Source organism: Calonectris borealis, chromosome 1 (assembly GCF_964195595.1).
Source record: "Calonectris borealis chromosome 1, bCalBor7.hap1.2, whole genome shotgun sequence".
NCBI lineage: Eukaryota > Metazoa > Chordata > Aves > Procellariiformes > Procellariidae > Calonectris > Calonectris borealis.
Window position 1 is genome coordinate 58,363,964 of NC_134312.1, and position 22,605 is coordinate 58,386,568.

The following is a 22,605-nucleotide window of genomic DNA, read 5'->3' on the forward strand; positions in this document are numbered from 1 at the left end:
CAGATGTGCTTGGGTATGTGTGGCTATGAGTGTGCAGGACACAGCACACTCACACGCACATCTATACCTGTGTTTGTACTCACATGCAGAAAGGGACATGTAACCCCACTTACTCAGCAAGGTAGAGGAGCAAAGACGTGCTGTGCTAGCAGGGCATGTGGTCCCCTCCCTGCACACGCTGTGCCCTTGAGGGCCCAGATGTGATGGCCACCTTGCACTATCTCCACTCTCTCCCTGAAGTGTTGTTGCTGGCAGGTCTAGCAACACTACTCTTCAACCTCACGGAAAGAGGAGAGCTGTGGAGATACGGAGTGCCCCTTGGTGGTGTGACACAGTGGCTGTGGTAAAGGTTGGAGGCTGTCCAAGGGATGTCATACCTTGTTCCTGACATTCGTACTGCCCCTGCTCTGGAGTTGGGGTGAAAGCCATGTTCTTGTCACTGCGAGTCCTTCTTCATCAACTACCCACACAAGACCCAGACTCCTCCACCCTCCCTGACTCTTTCCTTGTAGTCCCCTCTGTCCCACCATACACAGTGTCCTTGCAGTTAGCGCAATAACATCAGCCTTCAGGAGCAAACTGATGTCTGTATACAGGCTCACACGCACAGAAATGAGATAACCTGGGGCAGGCCACATTCATCTTCATCGCAGGGCCGCAGCAGGATTGGCAATGCCGTGGCGAGATGAGACTGCTACACGCCCCTGTCGCAGGCACTTAGAGCAGAGCCACTGCAGATGTGATAGCAATGACACTCTGAGAAACCCTGGTCAGGTCTCAACCCCGGTCTGCCTGGGCTTCCTCCAGCCCCCCAGACTGGCCCTCCTTCAGGCTGGAAACAGGAGAAGTGAGCCAGAACAAGGCACAGCAGAGAGGCCATGGTGCCTTTGAGAGCCATCCTGCCCTTTAGCTTTGAGTTCTGGACTTTCTGTGCGAAATGCGTTTTCAAAGAAAGTTTTAAGAGGGAGGAAGTGCAGCAAGGGGTCCCCCACCCTCAGGTAACAAGTTGCTTTCCAGCCACAAAAAATAAGGGATAGGAGAATGGAAGAACTGCTCCTGTTGGTCCCACAAATCTGACTGCACCATTCAAACCAGCTCCTATACAGCGGGGCTGTGCTCCTTTCCATACAAGTGACTGATCCAGAGGGTATGAAGACTGGCTCCCATCCCTCTGAGGCCCTTGTAAAGCCTTCTGTTCCTCAGGTTTATGGAACAAGCTGGCAAACCTGTTGACCCCTCTTGGTGGCAATCCCTGCACTACTGTGGAGGGGTGAGGTGTGGGGACTCACAAGGTGTATCACAGAGGGAGTTGAAAGGCTGGCAGTCCCACGCCAGATATAACCCTGTTTAGCTAGCAGAAAAGAGCTGCTTGATTTTCCCTTTGCGCCGAAGGGTGTGTGACACACAGCTGAGCAGTTTCAGGCCTGCCAGGAACAGACCATATCTCAAATGGGTGCTCCCACCCCACCACTGAGCACCACTCCCGGCCAACTCACTTGCAGAGTCTTGCCTTCCCATAGGCCTCCATTTGCTCATGAGCTCCCATCACCAAGGGCATTCACCCCCTGGAAAAAGACAGGTTCAACTCATGCCCTTTGATCGGTTCTGAATCCATAATTCGGACCAGTCTGCCTCCGTTCGTACACTGCCCTCCACCTCCCAGTTTTTCTCTACCCTTTGCTGGATACCTAAGCTGTATTGAATGAGACTGCTGGCTCTCCTCACAGCTGCTCCATCTCTGTCGCTGCAAACAATTTCTAGAAAGCCTTTTAAAAATGTATTAGCCTTCCAAAAAGGAGCTGATAAACAGGGGACAGGAGGAAGGGAAGAAGGGGGAAGGAGGCAGGATACAGTGATGTGGTCTATTCCACACATCTGCAGTATTCTCCTCCCAGCCCTTTTATTAAAATAGATGGACATTTATTATGAAAATGAATTACTGGGTGTGCGCAGGAGTCCTTAGGCAGGCAGGGAATAAGTGTCAGTGTCTTCTGCGTGTATGTCTGTGTGAGCCACATACGCTGCCTATGATGAGAAAGAGGAAAACATCTACCAGATAGCAATCTGTCAGATTTAGTACCTGAAGGGCTCTGTGTGTGTCTGTGTGTCTGTGTGTCTGCGTGTATGCATTCATGTGTGTGATGCTGCGGTTGCCCTCAGCAAAGGGAATGTGTGATGGTGGCCAGCAACACATTCCCTGGTGGTGCCATTCTGGTTGCACAAGTCGTTCCTGTCATAAATTTGCAAGGACTCCAAGCATGGCTGTCAAAGCACACAGATAGGAGTGGGTGGTCAAGTTTTATAGACCTGTCCTGAGACACCCTGGCCAATACCAAATGCATTGGTATTCAGCAGGCAGGAGGTCAGGGATACCACTCGGAGAGGGCACATGTTGCATTGCTGGTGGGCAACGTTAGGTACCATTGTGTTCACAGCACTGAGGAGATTGGGGCATGGTACAGCAAGGAGTTTGGAAACGAATTTTCTGTGCTGGAGCCAAGGAAAGGCAATGGAAACTCAAAGTTACTGTCTCTCTCCCTACCTCATTCTCTAGGAGAAAGGAAACCAGGTCGATCTCCTTCTGACTCTTGAGGTTAGTTTCTTGGATGGAAATTACACAATTGCCTGTCTCTGTGCATTGTTTTGCCCCTCACAAGTTGTCCTTCCTACCCTGTCCCCGCTAGGAATAATTCTGCTCTGCAGTGCATGGGTATCTGGGGGAAGAAGGGAGAAGAATGGACATAGGCAGCCTGAAGAGAATTGCAAGGATTTGGGATAAGGAGGGACTGGAAAGAGCTTGGATAAACCCTGCTGTCATAAGAATGATCCAGGTAAACTCTAGGGAGGGCTTACCCTGGATTCTCTCACCCAAAGCCAGATTGTGGGTAGAAGAGAGACCCCAGGCTACATTTTGATGGTTTTTGTCACACAGAGCATGAGCCTGAGGGGCACTAGAACAGACATTTCTCACCCAAATCCTAGGCTCTGGGGCATCTTTCACCAAGCAAGTGGATATTTATATTTCTCTTACATGTATTGGAGATGTTGCCAAGATAAGGGGCAATATTCTGACTTCTCCTCCCACTGCTGGACATGACCCTGCCTCCCTGCATTGAACCCAAAGCAAGAGTGAATGTGTGTGTGAGCACATGTGCTCTAGAGCAGTGGGCAGCAAACTCAGTCCGTATCACATCAGTGACAAAGAGATTCAACGCAGGAGACATTTGCAGGCGCGAGCAGAAGAAAACCTTCACGTTCCTTCTCCGGGGTGAGCGCATGCTTCAACTCCAAGATACACTCTCTGCCTCTTGAAATTAATTCAACATTCCTGTGGCTTGGGCAAAAATAACTAGAATGAATAATCGGGCTGTGCTGGCCCCGCTGCAGATTGCCTGGTAGGTAGAGCCCTCTGCAGGAAGAAAAAAGGCAAGAGACTGAGACAGCACCAGTGTTTACTAGAAGAAACCCAAAAGGTAACAGATGAAATAGCAATAGCTTATCACGTCCTTTAACCCTGCAGGTGTAATTGTCCCTAGAAAGTCTCTGGCATTTGTCTCCGTGCTGTTCCCAGCTCACAGCGTTGCAGCTGCCTGCACCTTTCCCTGGTCCCGTTCACTACTCCTCCCTCCCACGCCGCCCAAGCGCTGCCTGCCTGTGCCACGCGCTCAGCCTGCCTGCAGTTTGGGTGCAGTGCAGAGCTGCGGTGGTGCTCAGGCTGCTTTGCTAGGCGCAGGAACATGCCACTCTTACCTCACATCCTCTGCCTTTATCACTAAAACGATCATGTCACCCTGAATTTTGGGCTTGTTTCAAGCACTTTTATTTCTTTCTTTACACAAGAGACAAAAAAACCCGGACTCCAGGTGAAAGCAATGTGTGAAGATGGGAAGGTCTCTGTGTGTGTCTGTGCTTGTGTGTGTCTGCACCTTCAATTTTTCATGCCTTCTGGCTGCAGGCCTTTACATACAAAGCCCAGGCCTCTGGGATGGTACAAGGAAGCAACCTTTGCTGGGGAGCCATCAGCCAGGAGGAGAGCTAGTGTTTGGGTTTCTTCCCTAGGGTGGTCCCTGTGGTGGTCCCTGAGTCTCAAAACAGAGAGGCAAAAGACCCAGAGCCGCTTCCTTGGTCCCACAGCCCCTCTACACTCAGTTACCCCTTATCTCCCCATCCAACACCTTTAACTTTCTAAAACCTATGACTCAGTTACAGAGCAGGGACTTCCTAGGATTTCAGCCCTCATGGCTATAGGAAGAGGTAGAGGGGTCTCTTCTAAACAGAGGGCTGCTTATCTTCCCTTGGCCTCTGGTTTCACGGTGAGGTCTCAAAGTGGTCCCTTCTCCACAACCACTATACATCTGTTCGTGGAAGAGAAATCTCTGGGGCTTTTCTGCTCTGCAACTGACTGGACCATGCTTGGCTGCTCTGAGAGCACCTACATGGTTCCTCACAGAAAAATACCCAGGCCTGGTTTGATGGTGGGAGGGGCTGGAGACATTCTGAAGACATTCTTGTCTCCTCTCAGATCCTGTCCTACATGCCTGGGGCTATATAGGAGAACCCAAAGGCCAGTTGCTGTTGAGCCTTTATGTTTGGACATGGGAAACGCCATGCCCATGATTCTGACAGTCCTCACTGTATTGCACCCTGCGCCTCTGCCTTCAGTTTGGAAAGGGAAGAAGCAAATCTGGCAAGTTGTCCTGTCAGTCATCTTCCTGCCAAGTGGGAGGCAGAGGGAACCAATACTCCCAAATTTCTTCACTGGAAGAGCCCAGCATGGGAGGGAAGCTGTCCAACAGCTACATCTTCCTGCTGTCAGTGACCAGATCAGGGCTCAGTTTTTGCTGGCAATCTTTTTCTTACGGGCAGAGACCAGATCATAGAAAGGATCCTGTGTGATGCTGGTCCTGAAAACAAGAGGAAATGGGAGCAAAAGTAAGAGGTTTAATGCTGGAGAGCAGCACAGGCAACATAACTGAACTTGCACAGAGACACCACTCACCAAATTGTAGGGCTGGAGATCTGCAGACCCACAGCAGAGAATTTAGCTGTGGCTAGAGATCCTCCAGAAGGGACTTTGAAAATCTTTGAAGTCAAGAGGTGCCACAGTTGCTAGACTGCAAACATTTCTTTCCACCCCCTTTTTCAAGCTCTAGTAGCCAAATAAACTGTGTGACCATTTGTCCCTGGGGCTGAACAAAGGCAAGATCAGGCCTCCAGTTCTGGTCTCCTCACCGTATTGCCTCAATCCACTCATCACGTTCTGCTGGTGTGGCTGCTGAGATCTTGTAGGACTGATGCTTGCCTTCAACCACCTTCCCATCCCCATCTGTTTTGCAGGCTTTGATCTTCTGCCCTTTGCAGTTGGGATTGAAGAGCTCAAAGCAGTTCTGTCAGAAAGGGAATAAAATGGAGCAGTAGAGGAGGACAGGGTGGACCAAGGAGACTATGCTGCCTTCAACCGTGGGTGACGGGCTCAGAGAGCTTCCAAAGGGGAGGAGAGCATTCTGTCTCTGAAATGCAACAGAGCTTTTCTTTCCTCACCCCAAGAATCCCCCTATGAGTTAGATCTCCAGGCCACCCCTCTTAGGTAAATACACCCCTCCTGTGAAGGACTGGACACTAAGACAGGGTTTATGGAGAGATAGAGCATTAACAGTTATCAGAAAACACCTTCTGGGATCTGTCGCTCTGCTCTACTCATGAAGATCTCTCCCCTTTTTAAGTAGATGCAACACCCTCTCTTCTGCCTGCCACCACACAGGTAGAAGGCACTTTTCCCAGAGTCATGACACCCACGAAGAGTGGGTATCCACAAAAGATGCACAGACAAAGAGTGTCACTTCCTGGGCAAGTTTCCTAACACCACAGCGCTGTCTGGTCTACATGTGCTGTAACTCATTATGGAGAGTCCTGGGGAGAGAAATTGAACACACATCTCCTGGTGCAAAACAAGTAGGGAGTCAGCTGTGTGCCCTCATCTCTGCCCCCCTACACACATACACACACAAAACCATACAATACAGCCAGCCAAAGGACAGCTCTCTGGTTCACACCAGATCTTCCCTGGTAAAATACAATCATGTTTAGATACCATCATGTTTAGATGGGGAGACAAGGCAGTTTGGAATGGCACCTTCACTCTGAGAAGCATGGTAAGAGTAGGGTGTGTGCACCCTCTCTTCCCTCTGACTGCCTGAGAGCCTGCGTTGGCAGACTACCAAGCAATGGAGACTTACTGGCTTTTTGGGATCATCCACCTTCCGGACCGATAGGTTCTCCAGGGGGATAATGCCCAGAGGCTCTTTGTCCTGAAGGCAAGGAAACATGAATTAACATCCAACATGCTCCCCACATCTATGTCACTAATTAGAACCTCTCTGCTTTCCCAGACGTGTGCCTTTTTGAGGGTGACAAGGGCAGTGTAGGCCTGGGGAGACCCCCTCCATTTACACAATGGGGAGCTTAATTAACAGGAGATCACAGCAATAGCTGCGGTGTCCAGCCTCTCTCCTCCTCAAGACCAGAGGTGAGGAAACAGCATAGGAGAGAAGGGAGGTCTGAGTTCAGTCTGGGAGCATAGCGTAGAAGAGAAGAGTTGCCCCCTAGCCTCTGCTCCCACCACCCAGGACACAGTTTCCCAACTGGGAGTTAAGCCTTTACCGTGGTATATTCAAAGTAGTACAGGCAGCTATCGGTCAGAATGAACCAACGGCGTTTCCAGGTTTTCACACGTCCTCCTAAAGGCAATGAGGTTCAAAAGCCATTAGTCACACATTTTGCTGTCCTTCCCATCCCCTACCAAGCTCCAGACATGCACACACAGCTCTCCCTATAGATCAGCCCCGAGGAGGCAGCCGTGGTGCTCACTGCTGATGTGATGCCGTATGGAGGACACGCACACACAGGGAGCCAATTTTCCTCTGATGGGGCTGGGAATGGGGAGGGGTGAGGGTTATCTTTTTGAGTCCCTTTTTGAGCAGACAGAGCCTGCAGGAGCTGGGAGGAGAGAGCAGGCGGCTGGTTTCAACAGCAGGTGTCAGCCTCACCCCACCGCAGCAGACAGGGAGGGAAGGACAGCGGAGATGCTGGCGGGTTCCTGGGGGAGATTTGTGGTGGGAGGCAGGCAGGTGGGGAATTCAGAGGAGCTAGGGGAATCCTCCTCCTTACCTAGTTTCAGGAGCCAGCCCTCACGGTTAGGGTTGAAGAAAGTATGCGTGAGGTCGTTCCCATCATCCTCTGGTATGGAGAATGGCTCGTTCTTTATGCTCTCAAACAGATTCTGCCCCAGAGCATTGGTGGGGGAAAGGGAGGTGGAAAGAGAAAGAAAGAAAGACAGTTTTCCGACAAAGCTTGTACACAACTCTCCTAGTCCATCCGGTTCATCACTCTGTTTCCACAGGGGCAGGTGGGTGAATGGGGAGAGGAGCAGGCAGTGAGCACTGGGGGTACAACAGCCCTCAATCTACACCTCACAGGGTCTCAAGGGGGATCACCAGCTCTTTTCTGCACCCTGTGTCAAAAAAGAGACACAATTTGGAAAGTCACAGACTCAAAAGTGTGCACCCATATCAAGAGAGGCTGCAGTGACCAAACCCAGCACGTCACACGAGTGCCGCTGTGGGTAGTACTAGGGCACTGCAGGGGGGACACACGACACGGCAGAGACTGCAGCCCCATTTAGGCCCTGGGTTGGTGGTGCCAAACACTCTGCTGAGGACTTGTATGTAGACACCAATACACACATCTACATGACCACAAGGAGGCACATTTCATAGAACCAAGGCTTTTGCACTGAGGGACCCACAGTGTGACATTCATAACAGCAGAGAGACAGGGAGGCAGTTACTAGCTTTCAAGGGATACAAAAATGCTGCTCACATCATTGGATTTATTACACAAATCCCAAGCCAAGAAAAAAAATTAAACTACAGGCTCCCTCAAATTGCCTGAAAGAAATGACACTCTGGAGAAAAATCTAAAGCCTTTACCCTGAGGGGATGCTGCTCAGCAAACCCAAGTGTGGGATGTAGGCAGCCTCTTTGACACAAGACACAAGTTATTATTCTTCACAAGGTTGGGTGAAGCTAGACACATGTAGGCAGGCTGCCCACCTCTACCTTGCCTCATAGGGCAGGTCCCATGCCTGCCGAGCCTTTGGGAAAACGGTAGCTCCAGCTTTGCTAATGGATGCGTTCCCTGTCTTTGTCTCCCCCTCTCTGCATCTTCATCCTCTGGGATCAGAGACACCATAGACCTGCTGAGAGCTTTACAGATGCTGGAAGAGATGCTGGAAGAGACCCTGACACTCATTTGGGGCTTGTTGGTTCTACTCACTCAAAGATATATCCTGGTGTAAGAGAGGTCAGGCACTGGTGTCCTGACTGATGTGAACACTGGAGTCAGCTGAGACATTTAGGTACGAACAAGGGAAAGGGATTCATAATCTGGGCCATGGTGACATTGTCTCACACACACAGAGACACACAAGAAACAGACAGTCCCCTTGTGGGCTAGGACTTTCAAAGCTGGCCAAAAAAGTCAGGTGCCCAGCTACCTCCCACAGAGGTGGGTGCCCCATTCACACAGCCTCATACCTACACAACACAGACACCTGCAGCTCATGTCTTCCTCTCTCACACAGTTACAGTATCTGTTCCTCTCTCACATGGACACACTTAAAAGCACAAACTTTCTTAAACTAATACTGCTATTCCCTGAATGTCTCCAGCCCCGTCTCTCTTGCTCCATGTCCTCACCAACAAGCATGTTTCCATGTTTTCCAGCTTTGCTTTTGTACATACTGCCCTCTTTCCTCACACAGCTCTTCCCCTTGTATGGCAGAAGGTCAGTAGGCCTGTATTACACTGAGACCTGTGGACCTTTGCTTCTCAGTGGACCCCAAGCCAGAGGGAAAAGAGGGACTGATGAGAAAATGGGAGGTCTTCTTACCTTTAAGAGCTCTTCTGGCAGGTCCCCTCCACTGTCAATGCCTCTGTTGATGGATACAAACCTTTCAAAGGGGGGTTTGTCTTTCACATTGGGGTTGTGCAGGCTGGTGTTAAGCATGATGATAGAGAAGGAGAGTATATAACAGGTATCTGGCAATGAGAAAGAAAACCAGGACGGGTGGCACTTGTCTTAGAAGGCACCGGAGTCACCGGAGAACAGCCTCATCCCCTCCACTGTAGGAGGAAAAGGGAGATGTCCCCTCTGCTAGTAGTAAGAGGGACAGACAGGGCTAGAGGAGAGTTGATCTCTTATGATGGAGGTGATTCCGTCTCCTCAGGGTAATGGGGCAAGTTGGGTAGAACTGGTCTGATAATGGCTCTGCCAGCAGAAAAGCTTCTACAGACCCATGTCTGTCAGTGCTATCCTTGCTGCGATGAGGTATACCTCATATGGGGCTGGGAGCACTTCTTAAGTCTATTGCTGGGCTGCCTCCTTCAGCTTAAGGGGAAACACCCACACTTCCAAGTGATGCCCTCTGTGCTTTGTGAATGGAAAAGGAAGCTCCTCTCTCTAGCAAACAGTGGAGCTCAGCTTTACAGGCCTTCTTCTCCCCATAACTACCTGTGGACTGGAATACTCCGGGGTTACACCTGCAGTACCAGTTGGCAAAGGCCTCCATCATCCGGTCAATCTTCTGCGCTTCCCCAGGCAGCCGGAAGCTCCATAGGAACTGTCTATCAGGAGCAGCATGCCAGAGAGTTAGTCAGATTGGGTGCAAGCGACATTTATCCCTTCCCTCAACCCATGGGACACTATGAAAATAAAAGAAGTCATCCCATCACACTGGGGAGACAACACAGTACATGAAGCAGGAGGTCTCCTCCTCTCTAGAAATTGCCTGGGCTCATCAGCCTCAAACACGCTAAAAGGAGGAAGCAGAACTAAACATCCTGGAAATCATGGCTCCTCTTCCCTAATGAGTGCCCTGCAAGGCAGCAGAGGCCTCAAGAGAAAGAGTCTTACCAGGAGGCTGGCCTATAAGAAAACAAGATGCCCTAAGACAGTCACTTTGTCACTGACATAACGGGCACTGTGGACAGACATGTTTCCCGGTGCAAAAAATAACTTGCCCCATCCCCCTAGCCATTGAAGCCACAGTGACGCACTTTGCTTTTCCCATCTTCTCTGCGCATGGCCAGTCCAGTCAAGGGGCCATGAAAGAGATCCCCCAGAAAAAATTGTTAACATCTCACAGAGCAGCAGTCTTGGAGCCAACACAAGCAGCAAGGCCTTGGGAAGCCCCATTTCAGCCCAGCAGGGCTTCACGACCTTCCTGGGTAGTAAGACCAAGTGGCTGAGCAGGCTCCTGTCCATCCCCTGCCTCCTGCATGCTCACTCACCTCAGTGCCTGCACCAGGTTGAGGTTGGCAAACTGGTGACATGCCACAAAGGCTTGGAGGATCTGTATGTTTATGGGGTCCCTGGGAGAGGATAGAAGGAAAAGGTCAGAAGACAGCTTTGACCCTGCACAGTTTGGATGCTCCTTGGTGTGATGACATGCACCTGGCTCCATCCCAGCCTCCACTTCCCCTCTAACCAACAAGAAGCCAAGATGCACACTCTTGTCTGGGAAGACTGACCCCATTACAGGCAGGAGGAAAGGTAGCCCATACAGCCAGCCTTAGCCACACTCCAAAGACCTGCCTCGGGGTGAACTGCCCACCCAGCCCACTGCAGTTTGAGGTATGTTCAGTCTTGGCACCTGACTGAGGTCTGCCAAGGGTCATCTAAAATGGTAGTTGAGAGGGGCCAGGCAGGACAGGGCCTCCAAAGGACCTCCTCATCCTGGCTGGGTTGCTCACCTCCCACCCAAGTAATCCCCAATGGCTGTCTTGTTCAGGCCTTCACCCTTGTGGAGGAATTTGGCGATCTCCTCTAGGTCTGAGGACAATACCTGGTGCTCAATCAGGTACTGGATCCCCTGGGGAAGCAGAAACAAGACAGTGAAGTTAGGCAGCTCTGTGGGCTGATAAGAAAGTAGGACCCCAACACGCTGATATCAGGCTTCCTTGGCTTTGATGATGTTGCCTCCTCTGTTACTCCCCAGCCCCTTCATGGGAGACCACAGCCATGTTCCTACCCTTATTCCACCCCTCTTCATCTACCTTGATGTGTCAGTCCCACTTCCATTTCATCCCTAGATTTGGATTAATGTTTCACTGGGATGGAAACTCAAGCAAACAAAAAAGGGCAATGTAGGTTAAAAGTCCAAAAGGCAGGTAGATTTAAGGCAAAGTCAGAATAGTTCATTTTAACATTTTCAATCAAAATATCTCAGTGTTCTTTTCCTAAATGTCATTTTTTTCTGAATTACCTTAAAGAAAAAAATGTTTGTTTAAAAAAAGACATAATCAAAAAAAGTACTCAGACAAAAATATGGGCTTGAGACAACTCAAAATTATTTTTTTCTAAATTTTCTTCTATGCCACAGAACAGAGAAGTCTGCTATCTTCTCAGCTCCATCCTCCCCAGCCAGTAAAGATGGAGTATGATTTTTATGGAATATAGAGGGTCTGAGTTGGACTGTATGAAGAGTCAACACTCTGTTTTAGAGGGAATTTCATGATTTTCAAAGTGACAGAAAGTTGAGGTTTTGTTCAATTCTTGGCAATATCTAAGAACACTGCAACTCTCCAGACCACATTGCAATTCTCCTCACAAAATACAATAAAGGAATGAAAATTGTTTTAGATCCATCAAAATGTTCTACTTCAACAGAATCAATTCACTTTGCCTTGTAATATATAAGAAACTATTTCTAAAATGCCCCAAAGAAAAAGCAGTTTCAAAAGAAGAAATTGAAATGTTTGTGAGATTTTTCCACACTGTTTTCCTTTCTTTTTCCCCAGACGGAATTTCAGTAAGATCAATTTAATTTTGCAAAGCATTGCAGTGATGATGTGGCTCCATTTTCCAGAAGAAAATGTTTCTCCCAAAAGGTTTTGTTCAGCTGGATTCCTAATGCTTACCTCCTCTAGCCTCAGGAACTTGCCCTGAGGTCTTGGAGATAGGAACCCATTTAAAGTATCAGCACTGCATGGATGAAGTGTAACCTTAGCAAGGAGGGGCAAAGAAAGTTCCTTGCATTGCAGCACCTGTCAGCCTATGGCATGTGGCAAAAGGGAAGCAATAAACAGAGATCTGCATATGCTTATTCTAAAGTAAAAACAATATAGGCACATAACATTTTGACCAGGCTGATCAGCATTGAACTAACAAAGTTAAACTGGTTTGGGGTCAGAACTAGTTCAGGTATTTCTGCACAGCATGGCACAGTGCCACAGAGAGAGATGTCTCTGGGGCCTCAAACCAAAGTCAGACGGAAAGACAAAATGAAACCTGCTCTCACACAGACTGTAAGTACTGATATCACTGCTCTGAGACAGCTCCCACTGGCAGAGGGATGTCCAGGGAACTGGCAAGCACCCTAGCTGTGGTGCGGACACTGGGAAAAGGCATCTTGAGGGTCTCAGCAGGGCAGAGGAGGAGGCATGAAAAGTTGTCGCTCGAACCAGCAGCCATCCAAGGTTCTAGCTGTGGTTAGCTGACAATGAGCAATCGTTCAGTCGCAGCTTGTGGTTTTCCTTACAGAGCTCAAAAGAAATGGTCTGCCAGTGAGAAGGAAGGAAGAGGAAACTGTCTTTCTCACATCTTCTCTACTTAATCATGATGATTTTAGAGCTTTCTGCAGAGGGCTGAAGGCTATGGAGTCTGGACCCCACTGGTCAGAGTCCCAGAAAGTGGAAAACCTGGATTCACTCCACAATCCAACCAGTACTACCAAAACCAAAACTACTTCCAAAATGACAGAGGCAGCTTGTCCTCTTCTGTTCTACATAAGCCAAGGAACCTGACACACTCTCAAACATCTCACCTTCTTCTTACTTCATCCTCCTCCACCACACTATGGCTAATTTTTAGCCTCTTATAGGCAAGAAGAGCTGGGCTGAAGGAGATTTGGCTCTCTTAACACATTGGCAGCGTTAAACCATCCTTCCTTTATTTCTCTTAGTTTTGGGTTGCATCTGATGGGATGGCCTATAGGCACATGATGGGGGGAGACAACACAGCTTCATCATATCAGAAGACCTTATTCAGGGACAGGAAGGAGGGTGCTACTAACTGGAGCCTTAGTGAGGTAGGAAACCAGCCCCACAGTCCCATGCCATGGTTCCTTTGACATGGGTGCAAGTGGATCAGTTGCCAAGAGAAGCTCTTCCTCCCAGCTTTCTCCTCATAGGTGGAATGAGCAAATCCTACCTTTGCAGGGTCCATGTTGAATTTCTTCCGGCCCAGGGACAGAATTTTGTCCCTCTGTGATAGTTTGCTGCAAACACAAAGAAAAAGAAAAGTCAAACTTAGAATAAAGGGCCACGTTTCAATTCACTCACAAGGTAACTCAAATATCTCAAGGGCAGATGTCTGACTATCCAGGAATAAAGAGAAATCTCAGAGGAGAGAATGGTATTCCTGTCCTCATTTCCCTGTCCTTGTTGTGATCCAAATCCCATTGGTGTTCTTGTTTTCTCAACATCAAGAGAGAGACTTTGTAAACAAAGGAATACCCGTCTTGTCCCACTTGCCTGGTCTGCTCCCTGGGATTATTGTCTGCTTCTTGCCTCTCCTCTGCATTTTGGAAGCACTCAATCTCTGAAAACACTTCAGCAATCTCTTCCTTCAGCTTCTGCAAAAGAAATATCAGGAGGATGAAGGTGATGGAGGGAAAAGCAGCAGACACATATAGAGCATGTCTTTCTTCTTCCCTCAATCATAGGAAAAGGACAGGTCAGATGGTCACAACCAGCCAAGGATGTCTATGAAATGGGCACTGCTCTGGGATGACCCTGCTGGATTCCAGATGAAAACAATGGGAGAGAGGGGCAGAAGGATGTTCTCATGTCTGTTGACGATCAAGGCTGGAAAATCAAGATTAGCCAGTGTGGAGAGTGTCAGAGAACTCACCCCCGTGTTGATTTCAGTTCCTCAAACAATGTCAGATTTGAGAGTCCTTCCATCGTGCCCGTTTCCTTCTAGCTTTTACTTTGCATAGCCCTGCCACACATCCAGGAAAGAGGAAGTGGAACCAGTAACTGTGAGGTCAATATGAACCTGAAGTGGCCACATTGTGAAACACAGAAATTTTAACGTACCTATCATTCAAATACCATTGAGCAGATACCTGTCTTTAGGTGGAGAAAGAAGAGAGTAGGAGTAAAAGAAGAGTAATCACCACCAAATTTTAAAAATCAATTGTAGAATTCAGTTTCCTTTAGGCCCATGACAGACCATGGCCTTCTTGGCTGGATATTCTGCGTTACCAAGGAAATGCAGATGTCTGTATCACCTTGCTTCCATCCTGCAGTTATGGTCCTCCTCAGAGCCAGAGTGCATCAGAGCTCTCTTCCAGGAATCATCCAAATTCTTCCCCATGCAAACCAGAATAGGCAGGGGAAGAAGGTTTGTTTTATGACAGGTCTTGCCTCAACAAGGAGTGACGATGTGGCTGGATGTATACACCCAGATAGAGAAACTAAAGTTCTCCAATATCCCATAATTTAAAAGACCTTCTGTATTTCAGTTTTGCTCTTCATTCTGTTGTGCTTCATCAGTCTCCAGAGCTGGGAGTGTTCCTTACTAAACTTTAGGTATTGCACAAATGTAACAAAGCCGTGATCTTAGCTCCTAAATTTCAAATGATTATCAGTTTTGTTATTTTATTCACTGCTGCCTTTTGGCAGTGTAACTGGCAAGTCTAGACCCATGCTCTCCCCTCCTCCCTCTCCCCCCACCAGACATCCCCCCAAATCTTTGCGTTAAAGGGTATTGCTAGATACTTTCTGAAGAAATCCACCTGGGAAAATGCGTCTGGTTCTAGGTACTCTTTCACCTAAATTCATTCTGCTCCATTGGACAATGTATACCCCATTGGTTAATGGCTTTGGGATTTAGAGCATGCGTCTGTGTAGTCTAGCAGTTTTTCTCTGTCCATAGTGGGTAAAAAATGTAGTATTCCTATTCAAGTATCCTGCCTCCTACAGTGCCCATTGCCTATTCTGAAAATGGAAGAGAGAAGAACCACACATAAGCAAACCCATATGCACATACATTCATAGCCTGTTTTGCAAGAAGGGATAAGACACCATTCTGATTTGCAGCAGAGATGGTAAATCTGGAAGCCTGAGAAGCAACAGGTAGTCTGGCTTGATCCTTTACACAAGGAAACACTGCACCTATTCCCTAGGCATCTGGACATCTTCATGTTGTGGGACAATCAGTGCAAGGCCAATGATTCAGTGCAAGAAGCTCTCTCAAATGGGAGACCACATTCCATGGTGATGGAGGCAGAACAGAATAGAAAGTGCACAGCACCATGCATGACTGTGATGTGATATCACTGACTGATTTCGAATCTGTCACTTTCAGACATTTTAGGAATCAGTGGAAAAATGTTTGTGTCTGCTAAAAGAAAAGAAGAAAAGCAAGTTCAACCACGGAAACTTGTGTGGAAGGTCCTGCCATCACACCTCTCTAAAGAGACAGGATCCTGCATGGAGGACTTGTTAGAGGTCCACCAACCAAACAAAAGTTTGATAAACACAGGGGGATGCAGCAGGTAACTAGGACTGATGTGTCATTAGCAGGTAATCAGTAATTAAAAATAATCATAAAAGCTGAGCCAGATCCCTGCCAGTACAACTTAGTAAAGTCATACTCATTTCCTTAATCCTAAATATGCAATTCCAGCTCATCCCTGCTAATGATATATCCCATTAGGGTAGTTGATGACTCCTGCAGCAGAGAGTACCACAGGTTGGATGTACACTGGTGGCAAATATGCCAGGGCAGCCTGAAGTTCAGCGTTCAAGTTGGATCATGCCGGAGCAAATGTCTCCTGTGCAGGAGCACTTCTGCTTGGAAATTATGTGGAGACACTTCACTCCTTGGTGAAGACAGTTTTAAGAAGGCTAGGCAGACAGGAGGAACAGGATGGTCCTTACCTTAATGTCCTCCAAAAGCTCCTGTCTGTGCTGCCTGATTGTCTCTATTTCAGCCTGTTCAGCCTCACTCAAGTCCGTTGACCCTGGAAGAACAAAGATGCCTGTGAGAATAGTTCTGGGGCCAACATATCACAGGAGAAGATGCTTCAACCTCTCAGCACCTATCCTCTCCTAGGGTCATGCCACAGCAACTCCGATTTCTGTGTTTCAGCATTTATGTTCCCTGCTGTTGCAGCCACTGCACCTCAGCTTTGCCCTGCAAATGGTTCTCAGTCCAGAGCGAGCAGCACAGACCCATATAACCCTCCTAGCAGCCAGCCGCTGTGCTGGTAGCCCTCTGATCTAACCCTGCAGCAACCCACTCTGCCTACTCAACTGATTTTACTTGCCGCAAGCACGATGAAGGGGTCTTACCAAATGCTCTTTGGTGGTTTTTATGTCAGTCATCTTTATGTACTGAAAAACTGTGACCTAAATACTTCATCAACATCCAAATCTCTTATGAAGAGTCACTGGCTTCGTGGATTGATCCACCACAGCTAGAGTCAGAAATGGCTTAAGAGAGAGAATAGAGGTTTTTCAAGTCTGAGGGCAGGGTCTGGGGGGATGAAAGCCTTCCTGAAGAAGGAGCATATGTGGGAGGCTCTTGTTCTGTCGCCTACAGACAATGCAGAAATATGAGCAGGCTTCCTTGTAATGTACAGGAAGTTAAACAGATACCAGCAGAGCCAAGGTGACCACAAAACGATTCATAAAAGACCTAGAAGAATTGGGGTGACAGCACTGCTGCTAAATATAATCCAGGTGAAGCACAGCCTCTTCAGCAAGGAGAAAGAGGAGGCTTCAGCCCTAGAGAGGCAAAGCAGATGGTGAGCCCCAGGAAAAAAACAAGGCGCTCACACAAGGCTGAGAGCACCCGAGCTCCTGGGAGGTCACTGCAGAACTTGCAGACAGGGTCCTTGCTACACCTAAACACTGCGAGACAAAGCTTCCCCAGGAAGCCAGGTCAGGTCACTGGATGCCCCGCTCCACTGTTTCATAAGCCAAAATCCCCTGGGCCTCCTGTCTTCCTGGAAAAAGGGGAAGTGGTGCCAGTTGCCTTGGAAATTCTCTTAGGGTGGATCTCACATGCAAAACAACTGCTATAAATATGAGCAGGGAAAAAAGGGGAAGGAACCAGCCAAGACAGACAGAAGGAAAAGGGGACAAGGGCAGTCATCTCAGAGCCCATATGCTTCTTTCCTGTCATGGCCACAACAGCTCAGAGAGACCTGCCTTCCCTGATCCTAATCTTTCCCCCATCCTCCCGGATGGTTGGGTTTCCATGTGCTAAGTCTGTCCTATTACTTTTCTCAGGCTGCAGCCTCTCTCCCGTCACTCCTCCCGCTGTTTTCAGGCATTGCATTCCCTGGGGAGAGACTGCTGAGCCTCTGGGAGTAAAGCACTGGGCAAGGAGCCAGCATGAAGCCAGGGCTGGAAAGGACCCATGTCCCCTCCCAGCTCTGCAAGCAGCCCTCGTGAAGAGCTGAAAGAAGCTGACTGATTGCTGAAGCCGGTCAAGAGGGGAGGAAAACCTGTGTCACTCAGCAGCTCGCACCAGCCAAATCTGTATGTGAGGGGAAAACAAACAAACAAGCAAGCAAGTAAACAAACAAAACCCAACCAAACAAAAAGAAACAACAACAAAAAAAAACATTCAGTGGCTTTGCTGCTTGTTAGGCGGTTGCTGACTTCCCCTTGAATGTCAGCCCTGTGCCCGTGAGCGGTGCCTGGGTCTTTCAGCTTATTTTCTGTCTCCTGCCATTCTGGAGTCTGCAGGAGATGAGGCCAGCCCTTGGGCTCCCCAGCTTTATCCCTTTCACCCCTACGGGGGCTGGTAATTGTGGAATCACTGGCGTGATTCCTTGACAAATTACCACTAAACCCCTTTGTCCTGTATTTCTTTCCACAAAAGCACCATAGCAGGACATACCCAAGGAACCTTCCCTTCCCTCACCCCATCAGCAAAGTCTGTGGTGTGGCTGGTTGCTTTGCTTCAGTCATTCTGTGTCTACTGAAGCAGCCTAAAGCATTGCAAAGAGACATGAGGCTCCCAGAGGACACCATCTCACTCACACAACCCACACTAAGACTGTAAATAAATCGGTCCCCCTTCCTCCTGAACATCTGAAAACCCCAATTCCCAAGTGATTTACCTGTCCAGTTTGTCAGAATGAGAAAAGTGTGGGAAGGACTGTGTGTGTGGGGAGGGCAGGGGAGAAAAAGCATAGGAGTCATGGAGAAGAGGAGGGAATCAAGGGATAAAAAAATGGGACAGGGTGACATAGTAAGGAAAAAAATGGATGGATCAAAGTTTCAGTGCAATTTAGATTGAGCTGCAGAAAGGGTCCTTGTAAGGTTTCCTAAGTTTCCTAAACACCTTAAGTCCCTGATTGCCTTGGAAAATAATTCTGAGGTCAGTTCCTGCATGTTACTCTGATTCCCTAACAGAAGTCCTAATGCTCTGCTCAAGCCTGTTTTGAGGCCGTTCATCAATGTTATTGCACACGTTGGGGTCTACAGTTAGGGGAAGTGAACACAAAAGGCTTGTTTGAGGAACCATCCACAAAAAGGCAGCGAAAGCAGCAGATGCAGCTGGGCAAGCAGCAGATGAGATAATGAGAGCAGGCTGCTTTGCCTTTCCTTCCCTCTCCACGTTGAGAATGAGCTGAGCCGGCGGGAGAAGGACACTCCAAGTGAAGCACCACCTGGCTCGCTCCAGATGCTTGCAATGGCAGAGGGAATTCATCCCTGCACCAGGGACTGAGGAACGGCTTCAGCCTCATCAAACTCCTCAGTATCACCAAGTTCCACTTCCCTCTAGGGCTAGGTCAGGACGCAGATGAAGCATAGCCCTGGTCAGGGTTCTCTGCACAGGGGGAAATTTCACCCTGATGAAGAACACCCCACAAAAACACCCACAGGTTTCAGAGGAATGCTGTCAGCCAAACCAACGCTGAAGTCTTCCAGTTCAGACACAAGACATAAAAAACTGGCTAGCATCCTCTCCGGAGAGGACATGAAGTTGCTGCTTGGAATTTATTTTCAGAGAGCTAATGTTGAAAGGAAAGGGCATCAGCATCTCATCTGTGGGGCTTACACCTGCTCTTGAGGTTGTTTCCCCACTCTCAGGGCAGACCCAGATAGAAAGACCTGCCCATTCTTCATGAATTGCCCAGGCTTGTATTTTTAGTGCTGTCACTCAAAACAGAACACAGACTTCAATTCCAGTTGTGGTGACTTATGCCCTCAGCCTCCCCATCTGGAGGGCAGGTCGGAGTTACCCAAAAGTCTGGGTACCCATGTGGCCAGCAAAGAGTACTGTGTTTGCTGGTCTCATTTCCCATTGCAAAGGGCTGTGCAGAGCTGCCCAGGTACTAAGTGAGGCTTTCAATCCCAAGCAAAAGTATATAAATAGGGAGATAGCTTTTGGAGCACAGAGATAAGTGGGAAGTGACTACCCAGGAGAGCTGGAAGGATGGACTGCAGAAACAGTAGGGGAAGGTTATGAAGAATGACTGCAGCTGTAGCACAGTTACAGACCATCCCCATGCTACCCACCCACAGTATAACAGCAGAGATTCAGCGGGCCCTTTTGCAAGGCAATGTAGGGCTCTGAGAGTGGCTGCTAAAGGATTTGGGCACCTCCACCCACAGCAACACACAAGCAGAGCAGCCTGATGGGCACCTTCTGCCTGGATGAGGTTGTCTGGTGGAAGAATTTCACCTGAAATTCCTTTTCTTTTTTGATATGGCTGCTGTGTCATCTCCAGCACAGACCACCACCTCCCCAGCCAGGTACCAGGTTGGTACCAGGCAGATAACAGGAAGCCTTCCAGCTCCTCAATTCCCTCCAGCCCAATCTGTCTCCCTCCTGCAGCCACTCCACAGTTCTCTTCCAGCTTGTGTCAGAAGAAAATCAACATGGACTTCACACAGATTTAATTTGCACATTCCAGCTATGGGGGGAAAGGTGTGAAGAAGAATTTATGTTGTCTCCTGGTCCCCTTATCCCACATGACAACTTACAGCAACAGGATAGCTTCCAGCCACTTTTGCCTATAGCTCTCACCCCACACATCCTAGCACATGATACCATGGTACCAGTCTGCTCTCCCATGCTTCACACGAAGATTTGGCATAATGGCTCTGTGGCCTCAACCAGACAGTCACTAGAGGATCCTGAAGGAAGCTGGAAAAGGACATCCACTGCAGGGACAGCAGTCTCCCCACAGACATACGTCTCATCTGCACGCAGCTGTGGCAGACAGGTACCTAAGAGGACCATTGTATCTCCAGGTACGAGTGACTTGAGGAAAAGGTGTATGTGCACCTCTGACCTTCAGGAAAATCATGCCACAATTGAGCAACTTTAAACACATCCAGTGCTCTAAAGCTCACTGGAAAACTGCATCTGGCTGCAGCCTTGGCTCCAAAGGTAGAGCAACATGAAACAAACCCACTTTCCCACCCAGCTGTGAAGTGACAGGCTGGGACTGAGCAAAGACATCAGCCAGAACCAGCACATCTCTTCAGGCATTGCCTGTCTCCAGGCTCTGCCTCTAGCCAGAGCTGAGCAAACCCGCATTGTCCCTGATCAGGATCTCATTGTGCTATTGCAGTGTGTAACTTGTAAGACATAATTAACTCGGTAACACATAACTTGAGTGAATGACTGTGTCAGAACACCAGTTCTGAGCGCCTCAGTTTCTGTGGGAAGCACACTCCAAAATAAGTAGCAAAACATGATGTACCCCCTGTCCTCCTGCCCAGCTTGTCCTGCAGAAGCTTTGTCTACAGTTGTTTTCAGGTGGTGAGGGCTGGGTGATCTGAAGAGACCCACCTCGACCAACATTCATAGCCAGATGCTGGCAAGAGCTCAGCTCCCATAGGTCCCACCTATTTCCCTGACAAGCAAGGCTGGTATGTGATTTGAGCGTGCCCTTTCCTTGGCTACCCACCTGGGAGCTAAACAGTGCAGAACTGTTGTTGAAACTGGGCACTGCTTCTTCCCTTCACTCTGTGCTCTATAGCCTATATGCAAAAGCCTGTGAGGACAGACAGCCAGACACAGCAGGGCCATTGCAAGACAACCCTTTTTCTTCCTGGCCCTTGTTCAGCCTATTCCCGTTCGGCTCTCCCTGTCTGCTGCCTTTGCACAGACACACACTCAGAGCTTCCTCAGCCAGAGGCTAGCAATGTTCAGTCTGGCAGCATGCCTTTCCCTGCTGAATCCCAACCACTTTATCTGCCACCTGCCAAAGTAGGAAATAAAACCTGAGATCTCTCTCGGTTCCTCAGATGTGGCTTATCTCCCCGCACCCACATCTGCCTTTTGAGATTATTTCAGGACCAGGCAGGCCCACCTGCAGGTCACTTGGAGTTGGTAGAACCCTAATACAGTCATTTACCTTTAACATGGACATAAGCAAGAGAGGCCCCAGCACCAAAAGCCTTGCAAGCGTGTTGCACTCGGATACCCAACTGCATGAGAGGCTCCGCAAAGGCAAACCAGCTCCTGGGGGTTGTAGGAAAATGCCACTGAGGAGCTTGCAAGCCATTCCAGAGTTGCATGAAGAGAAGCCAAAGCTTATAGGTGCTCATCCCAAGTGTCACATATACCCTTGATACCCCTGAGTCAGTTCTCAGCTGAGCTCAGGATCACCAGCACAAGGGACCACAGCAGCAGACACTCTCAGCACAAAGGCCATTCAAATCAGTGGGAAAACTTCTCCCAATGTGAAAGGAGTTTGCTTACGGGAGAGCAAGTAAAAAGAAAACCATGACTAATGCTGAAGGCTGACAAGCAATTAACTGCACCACCAGGGATCTTCCACCATCTCATTCCTCCAGCCACCAGCCACAGCATCCACTCTAGCTGCTGGGTGTGCTCTGCCCTGTCAAACTGAGTGCACAGCCCTCACAGAAAACAAGGCAAAAGACAGTCAATGCTTACCAGCAGCACAAAAGTCCATCCTGAAGAGTGCAATATATTTTCAACAAAAGTGTTGTTCCTCCTTGCCTTCTGCTTGTTCAGATGCTTCACAGAACTGAAACAACTTGGAGCCAGTGACCAAGATCGTAGCAGCATTAGGGGGGCGGGTTGCCCTGTGACTCCGCCCTTCCTCTCCTCGTCCCTCCGACCACATCTCATGAGCTTGCATCAGTGAAGGAAACTGTATGTGCATACCGCTATGATCTAACAGGGTGTCCTGGTTTTGCTGGGATAGAGTTAATTTTCTTCATAGCAGCTAGTATGGGGCTATGGTTTGGATTTGTGTTGAAAACAGTGTTGATAATACAGAGACGTTTTCATTATTGCTGAGCAGTGCCTACACAGGGCCAAGGCCTTTTCTGCTCCTCACCCCACCCCACCAGCGAGTAGGCTGGGGGTGCACAAGAAGCTGGGAGGGGACACAGCTGGGACCACAGGGATAGCCCACACAATATGACGTCATGCTCAGCATATAAAGCTGGGGGAAGAAGGAGGAAGGGAGGGATGTTTGAAGTTATGGTGTTTGTCTTCCCAAGTAAGCATTACACGGGATGGAGCCCTGCT

At 48.8% G+C, this 22,605-nt stretch overlaps 1 protein-coding gene across 6 annotated transcripts; it reads right to left on the reverse strand.

Annotated features, from left to right (window-relative positions):
- Positions 1-3,796: 3,796 nt before the first annotated feature.
- CYTH4 (cytohesin 4) lies at positions 3,797-22,406 on the reverse strand. Of its 6 annotated transcripts, XM_075155905.1 has the most exons (13): positions 22,003-22,036; positions 16,008-16,090; positions 13,593-13,693; positions 13,270-13,336; positions 10,812-10,930; positions 10,350-10,430; positions 9,571-9,683; positions 8,950-9,098; positions 7,168-7,279; positions 6,661-6,737; positions 6,237-6,308; positions 5,233-5,387; positions 3,797-4,904 (listed from the first exon to the last, which is right to left on the reverse strand). In XM_075155905.1, exons 1-13 carry the CDS (start codon positions 22,019-22,021, stop codon positions 4,832-4,834), a joined length of 1,221 nt encoding a protein of 406 aa, XP_075012006.1. In that variant the 5' UTR covers positions 22,022-22,036; the 3' UTR covers positions 3,797-4,831. The 6 variants fall into 6 exon arrangements, 5 of the variants coding, with proteins under 5 accessions (XP_075012006.1, XP_075011958.1, XP_075011973.1 ...); XR_012674452.1 differs by lacking the exons at positions 13,270-13,336; positions 13,593-13,693 and having other exon boundaries at positions 5,000-5,387; positions 22,003-22,406; XM_075155857.1 differs by lacking the exons at positions 13,270-13,336; positions 13,593-13,693 and having other exon boundaries at positions 22,003-22,399.
- Between the last annotated feature and the right edge of the window lie 199 nt (positions 22,407-22,605).

Bases quoted from the DNA above. Each gene is read 5' to 3' on its own strand.
- CYTH4 (XM_075155905.1), bottom strand. The intron at 10,431-10,811 runs GTGAGCAACCCA...ATCCTCTCCCAG, and splicing joins GGGGATTACTTGGGTGGGAG to GGACCCCATAAACATACAGA. The intron at 7,280-8,949 runs GTAAGAAGACCT...GCTCTGGGGCAG, and splicing joins TGCCAGAAGAGCTCTTAAAG to AATCTGTTTGAGAGCATAAA.